Consider the following 8,277-nt stretch of genomic DNA (forward strand, 5'->3'; position numbering starts at 1 on the left):
GTGTATATATATGTGTATATATATATGTATATATATATATATCATCATCATCATCGTCGTTTAACGTCTGCTTTCCATGCTAGCATGGGTTGGACAATTTGACTGAGGACTGGTGAAACCAGATGGCTACATTAGGCTCCAATCTGATTTGGCAGAGTTTCTACAGCTGGATGCCCTTCCTAACACCAACCACTCAGAGAGTGTAGTGGGTGCTTTTACATGTCACCCGCACGAAGGCCAGTCAGGCGGTACTGGCAACGGCCACGCTCAAATGGTGTATTTTATGTGCCACCTGCACAAGAGCCAGTCCAGGAGCACTGGCAACGATCTCGCTCGAAAATCCTACGAAGGCCAGTCAGGCGGTACTGGCAATGGCCACGATACGTGTATATATATATATGTTTTTATATATGTGTGTATGTATGTATATATATGTGTGTTTGTATGTATATATATATGTATGTATATATATGTGTGTGTATGTATGTATATATATGTGTATATTTTTTATGTGTTTGTGTATATATATGTATATATACATATGTATGTTTATGTATGTTTATATATATATATATATATATATATATATATCATCATCATCATCATCATCGTTTAACGTCCGCTTTCCATGCTAGCATGGGTTGGACGATTTGACTGAGGACTGGTGAAACCGGATGGCAACACCAGGCTCCAGTCTGATTTGGCAGAGTTTCTACAGCTGGATGCCCTTCCTAACGCCAACCACTCAAATAAGTAACAAGGACATCAAGGCATGAATGTAATATGGACGTTTCAGGTGGCCCTATGTAATCGAACAATGCGAGCATTACAACAATTTGAAACACAGTGCCATCTTCAGCTGCAAAATTACAGATTTTCAATAGACAGGATATTGTATTATAATTTTTAGCAAATATTTCATCAGAGCTGGAGAATGAAAGAATTGCATGCTGCCACCATTGTAGCAGAAATAAACTATGAGATAAAACAATTACAATTTTGAAATGGCAGAAGTGGATCACAGTGGGGGTCAAGGGATTGCAATTCATTTCCAATTTTTATCTATCTCTTTATCATCATGAAAAGATCTAATGCAGCTAGTATGCTGCATTTATTGAAAATTAAGACCAGTAGTGACATATTCCACTCAGAAGTTTAAAGTAGAAGCCATTTCCCAAAAATGCCTTGCTGTGGGGATTAAAAGTGGAACTGTTTTGTTTGGAATTGAAATTCTAAACCAGACAACCATTATTGGGGGTTCACTGATGTCTTACCTCAGCATATATTAACTCTAAGCATACTACTAGTGTTTATTATATGAGCTTTAATGTTGAAATTTAAGGGTTTTCTCTTTTCCTTTATTTTCGTAATCTAATTGATGCTTTTTGTTCAAATGAATTTATTGGTTGGATTGTCTAGTTGAGAGGGTACTACCTTGTAAAACAGTTGGTGAGTCATAATCTATTGCACACAGTGTGTCATGTCTATGCTCAAACACTTCACTCTCAACAATGTCAGTGACTGAGATCACTTACCAATTTCATGCTCTTGGATGGTGTTGTTTGCTGCTCTCAGTTGGTGCAGCAGTGAAAAATTACTCAATGTTGAGTATCAGTGCCAAGATCAAGTGTACTTTTTCATTGAATCATTGCATAAACAGCAAGTCCTTGGTTGTACTACATCAGCTTTATAAGTTTAGAGGATCTGAGAAGTTCTAAGCTTGTTAGCAGGTGAGACAAATGTACATTGGGTTAAGATCTAAGTCAGGAGATGCTGCTGTTATTTCTTGTAATTTGAGAACCTGTGTAGAGGCTCTACCATTGGCTTGGCCTTTCTTAAGTTGATATTCATGTACAGTATCTACTTGCCAACAGATTACCATGCTCATGACATACAAATCCTGGATCTTTCATGCTGGTCTTGTTTGCTCCTTTTATCATATTTAATCTATTCCAATTTCTGCATTTCAGATGCATGATGACTTGCTGATAGCTGTTTCCAGTGCTCTAACACAGTGCCTGCAGCGAGAGGAGATTCTAGAAAAAACTGGTAAGAAATCTCTTTATGGAATCTATACAATAATAATTAATGAAAGAAAAAAGTTAGAAAACACGTAACCATAACCTATATATGAATGCTCTATAAATGATTAATGATTACAGAGATAACAGGTACTAATCTGTATAAAGTTTGGATTACTGAGCTGGTGAGAGTGAAGTGTCTTGGTCATAAACACAGTGCATTTCCTCAATAACCCTTCTGTTGATAATCTTGAAGTAAATTTCAGCTCATTTTTCAGTCTGTCTTGTTTATGAGAGGTATCATAGGCATAAGCTTAAGGCTATAGTTGGTGGGGTCACAGAAAAAGATATTCTTTTAGACTTTAAGCTTTGATAAAATTCTCCAGTTGGTGACAATAGACAAGCATAAAATAATTCATGATATATATTTTTCATAAATTCTTAGTTAAGTCTCCAGCATACTTTGTACACCTTGCTCATTTTTTATATATTTTTTTAAATGTATTTTCAGCTTTTCTTGGTTTACAAAGCCTGAAATGGTTTATTAAGTTAAATGAAGGGGTAAGTTTCAGTTCTATAGCTTTCTATGCGAATAGTGTAAGAAACTAATGCTTAAATTTTTGCGAAAATTACATGAATATCACCCTCATTACCACAATTTAATGTCCACTTTTCCATTGGTCAGACAAAATGTTTTTGAGGCAGATGGTTTTATGGCGAGATACCCTTCCTGTTACCAACCTTCACCTATTTCCAAGCAAGGTGATATTTTCTCATAGACATATTTTACATGGAAGACCGGAAACAAACAATCTCACTTTGTACGGAAGTGATGCTCATTTACATCATCAAAGCATCAGTGCTGGTGGCATGTAGAAAGCACTGTCTGTGAAGTAGTTGGCGTTAGGAAAGGTATCCAGCTGTAGAAACCATGCTAAGCATACAATAGAATCTGGTGCAATTCTCTGGCTTGCCAGCTCCTGTCAGACTATCCAGCCCATGCCAATATGAAAATAGACATTGAATGATGATGAAGTGATGTCAAGACAAGGGTTCTTTACTGCAAAACATCAATGTCAGTCCCTTCTATACCTTAAAATTCCTAACTGACACAAAGCCACACTACCTCTCAGTATATGTGTGTGTGTATATATATATATATATATATATATATATATATATATATATATATATATATATATATATATATATATAATGCAAGAGAGTTAGGGGTTGAGGATTCAACCCACTAAGGGATAGTATCTATCCAGTATACTGCTGGGAGGGTACCCAATTATTGTTACACTAGTGTTATACCAAGTGTAATAAGTGGGTGCGGGTAAAAGGGGGTTATTTTACCTTAAATTTATATAGCAATAAGAAAATGGAGGAGAATATGCAATATCCATCGACTTGCAGACAGTGTATTCCATTGAATTAATTTGTTTATTTTGTAACTAAAATGACAAAAACCACAATATACAGATGCTTATGACATACCATGTCATATCAACAATTAAGGTTACAAATATAAATATTTTTTTTATCAGGTATGTGCCTTGGTTAAAATGATGGAGCTGAATTACCAAAGTCTTTCTCAGAAGTCATCTCGTGTTAAAGAAACATGTGAACAGATAAATAATATCCTGAGGCAGTTGAATGATTGACCAGTGCCATCTCAAGATTTAACATCTATTATTTAACACACTTAAATCATTTATTTGAACCATCTGTATGATATACACATACATCAAGGAGAAACAGTTGTATATTTGACCAATGTTCTGCCAACAAATGTTAACATCTTTTAAATTATGTATTTTGTTATCCTTGTTAAGTTGTCTGATGATGGTGGGCTAGCGTAGAAGGGCATGGATTAAATGCTTTGCAATATTTAGTTTCATGCCACCAGCATCACATTTACCTCTAAGATTGATTTTTAAAAATAACCATAATACACTAATATTGATTCAATCAACTATACTCTCTCTGCTATAAAAGATTGGCATAGTGCCTAGTTTGGAAAAAAAAAAAAATAACCCATCTATATGTTATACTCATAGAAATGAAAGAGCACAATAACTGCTGCAAAAAATTATCACCACCAACAAATAATGGAATACAAAGTTATGTTTTATGTAATAGGAAAATTGTTACTCTGTATTTTGAAAGTCAACTCTATACATTTACTAATCCATCCTTATATATATATATATATATATATATATATATATATATATATACATACACACACACTTGCATTTGAGAAATAAGATTCGTCTTTGGATTTCATCTTTGGAACAATGGAACAATTTCTTAAGCAGGACTTTAAGAATATAAATATCGAGGAAATTATGAGAAGAAAAGAAACATCTTTCCATGAAAAGAAGACTAATGCAAACAGAACAAAACACTGAAGGGAACACTTGAAATAGATTTTCTTGTAGTTGGTGTTTAAAGAAGACATTCTAGTATGACCAATTTGTTTCATCAACACTGTTTCACTATTTTTTCTGCAGTTCATCTTGACTCTTTCAATTTTTTTCTTTGTGATTACTTTCTTTGAAATAGTTTCACATTAGCATTTTTACCATTCACACCCATATATATATATATATGAGGTTGTGTGTATAAGCTTTTGCTGTACGACTGATGATGATAATTCCTGAGCACTATTTTGAACTGGACAAAGTTAACACATTCCCTGTGACACATTTTAGCTGAAGACTGACTTTATTTTGTTTTCTCTTTTTTGTATGAATTTACGAACAATAAATTCATCAGATATTTGGGTTTCGAAGATAAATCCACTGGGCTAATATCTATAGTTTACTGCAGCTCTGATGGATCAACTGACAAGAGGTTTTAGTGCACTTGTCTCTCAAATATTTGGATCCTCTTGACAGGGCTGGTTGCAAACTTCAGTATTTGAGACCATGTCCCAGCTTCCGGAAACTGCATAAATGCAGTGAGTTTGCAGTGGTACAGAACCAGAAGGATTATAATTTTACTTTTAACAAAAGTTAAACATATTTCCTGGCAACTGCAGAAACTCTGTGCTGGCTTAGTTTTACCAAGGATGTAAAATATAAATTTTCATTTTAAACTCTGTATATCAACATAAATTATGGTTGTTAAACAAATGGTTGTGCATTTATACAGAATGGATTGTTTGTGTGCATGTGTGTGTGTTTGCATGTGTGTTTGTGTGTGAAGTAAAAAGATTATTTAATAAAAGAATTTTAATTAGTATAAACTCCACTTCTGTTGTGCTAATTCTTTTGTAAATTGCATTGAGGTCATAAATTTCCATGAATTCCTTTCCATTTTCCAGGTTTCAGACTCAAGTTTTGTTTTTAATGTAATTTAATATTCTTTTCTTCTCTTTTATTTCATCTGAAAAATGAACCACTTTTCATAGTAGGTGTCAACAGCTACAGCAAAAGATAAACTGTGTATAAACAGAATTTATGATTTGGTTTTCTTTTCAGATGAAGCAATTTTGATTCTTCTTTACTATGATACACTTTGGAAAGTCATGAATATTCATTACCTCTCTTATAAAACCTGGGTTTTTTGTCCACTTAGAAAGAAACCAAATTCTTTCTGATTAAAGGAAAGCTGAATTGCAAGGATTGTTATTTCAAATTCAATTCTTTTCAGTGTTCTATATTCTATGTTATGATTTTATGCTCACTTTTTAGTGTTGGCATGGGTTGGACAAGTTTACTGAGGTGTTTTTTTCTTTTTTAGTAGGATGCCCTTCCTGTGGCCAAACCTTTTCATTACTTTGTACATGTTCAGTTGGATGTGCAATGAAAGTATGCATGCGAGATGTAGTACAGAGGTGGTGAGAGAAAGATGAGGCATAAGAGGAATCAGATGTAGCAAGAAAGAAGACTGTGTTGGTATGGACATATGTGTATGAATGAGGACAGCTGTAAAAGAAGTGCTGATCATTTAATGTGAATGGAACCTGCAGAAGAGGGAAGCTCAGGAAGACATAGGATGAAGTAGTGAAGGCTGATATTAGATCCTTCAATTTCATGGAGCAGATGACAGACCAGGATGACAGGCTATGTGCAGATTTTGAGATTTGCCCATCTCAGCAAAACTCTTTTCTGGTAGCACTGTGTGTATATAAATGTACACAACTGGGTCCTTTGCTCAGTTTCCTTCTTCAAGATACCTCCAACTCTTCAACTCCATAACTGCAGCTCTTCTTCATACCACTTTTCAACTGCTCAGAACTATTTCACTTGTTACACCCCCTTCATTCATTAACACTGCTCTCTCTGCCCACACTGTCATTGATCACCCACCCTACCTAATTATCTTCCCTCCTTCCCCATGCTCCTATGCCTGTCTCTCTCTTGTCCACCCATACCTACAATCTACCCAACATCATGTTATCTTTCTTGACCTTCCATCCACTATATTGCCATTATTCTGCTGCTCCCCACTGTCACCTATTTACTCCCCCTTCCCCAATAGCATTGTTTGTGGTTTCCTACCTTCCCTTCTTTTACTCATTCAGAACTATGTCTCTCCTCCTTACTCTCTTACAACCTCCACCCATCTACACTTATAGTCTCTCTGCCCCACTCATTTCTACCCACCTTATACCTTAAGGGACCAACCTGACACTGCATCACTAATATTTCTATGGTATTCCAGCACCACCCAATCAGTTGCACTGTCTCTTCTAAAATACAAATAGTCAGATAGATCCTCTATGTCAAGAAACTTGTTCTACTCTACCCCCTTCTCTCATACATTTACCCTTTGTATAATATATTGAGTCATCCCATAAATAATGCAGTTTTTTAATACATTTATTTTTCAAAATTAAGATAAAGTTCTTTTTTAATCTAAAATAAACTCTCCTTCATTTTCTACAATGCTCTTCCATCTATCTGGTAGACTTGCAAGGCCCCTCTTCCAAAATTCACTTGTCCGTGATGAAAATACTCTCCCACATACTGTTCTGACCGCATCTACAGAATTTATTCTTTTTCTGTCCAAATGATTTTGAATACTGTGGAATAAATGATAATCAGATGGGTTAATGTTTGGCAAATACGGTGAGTGAGGCATTGTTTCGCATTCAAACTGATTCAGCCTTTGGAATGTCATCCTTGCTGTATGTGGTCAAGCATTATTCTGATGGATGAACACCTTTTATCTTGAAACCAAAGATGGTTGTTTTTCTTCTAGCACTAACTTGAATGACTGGTTGAATGACCAAATCCAAGCTTCTCTGCTAGTTCCTCAACAGTTACCAAGGGATTTTGTTCCACCAGGGTTTACAGGATGTCCTTGTTGGGCTCTGCAGATCTTCCAGGATTAGGCTCATCTTCTTGAATTACAGGCACAACAGAAACAGGAAGTAAGAGTGAGAGAAAGTTGTGGTGAAAGAGTACAGCAGGGTTCGCCACCATCCCCTGCCGGAGCCTCGTAGAACTTTAGGTGTTTTCGCTCAATAAACACTCACAACGCCCGGTCTGGGAATCGAAACCGCGATCCTATGACCGCGAGTCCGCTGCCCCACTGGGCCATTGCGCCTCCACTAAAATAAAATAAAATAAACAGACATATAAGTAAAATAGAATATATCCACATGCATCTATATATGGACGGATGTACATTTCGAACAAATATTCTTAGCTTAGGGTCAAGCCCACATATAAGGTAATGTATATAGTTTGATCCTCACATTTAACTACTTTTAAAACATACATACATACATACAAACATACATACATATGCACGTACCTACATAATTACACACATACATACATATGTATGATAGCTATTTTTGCGCTATAACACTAGGAAGAGTTACTTCCCTTCGAGTTTATGTCTCCATGTAGTTAACACGAACTTTATTCTAACAGATTTTTTGGGCGCAAGTACTTGACTGCTGATACTTATTTTATCAACCCATGAAGGATGTCAGGAAAGGTTAATCTGGATTCGAATTCAGAGCATAGAACAACTAACTAAATATCATAAATCACTCCGCCAGACTTTGGCGGAATTTGAACTCAGAACTTAAAGGGATGGATAAAATACCTCACAGCATTTTGTCCGACATTAATGAAAGACCGATATTGATAAATAATTTTATTATAAATGTTAGTTATTAACTATACTACATTGTTTTCTTAATTTTTGAAATGTTATTCTCACATCTTGTGGATTGCCGAGAAACTATTAATGATATTAGTTTAGTTATGAAAAGTGAAAAACATTT

General features: G+C 35.3%; 1 protein-coding gene across 1 annotated transcript in view; it reads left to right on the forward strand.

The window, feature by feature from the left end:
• Positions 1 to 5,282, forward strand: part of LOC106877851 (uncharacterized) — a 30,870-nt gene extending 25,588 nt beyond the window's left edge. Inside the window, exons 9-11 of the mRNA XM_014926884.2 lie at positions 1,971 to 2,049; positions 2,533 to 2,582; positions 3,572 to 5,282. Of these exons, the coding sequence (XP_014782370.1) occupies positions 1,971 to 2,049; positions 2,533 to 2,582; positions 3,572 to 3,688 (246 nt within the window). The 3' untranslated portion in view covers positions 3,689 to 5,282. The remainder of the gene's footprint in view (positions 1 to 1,970; positions 2,050 to 2,532; positions 2,583 to 3,571) is intronic.
• The last annotated feature ends 2,995 nt before the right edge of the window (positions 5,283 to 8,277 follow it).

The sequence above is a fragment of the Octopus bimaculoides genome, chromosome 1 (genome assembly GCF_001194135.2).
Source record: "Octopus bimaculoides isolate UCB-OBI-ISO-001 chromosome 1, ASM119413v2, whole genome shotgun sequence".
In the NCBI taxonomy this organism is placed as follows: domain Eukaryota; kingdom Metazoa; phylum Mollusca; class Cephalopoda; order Octopoda; family Octopodidae; genus Octopus; species Octopus bimaculoides.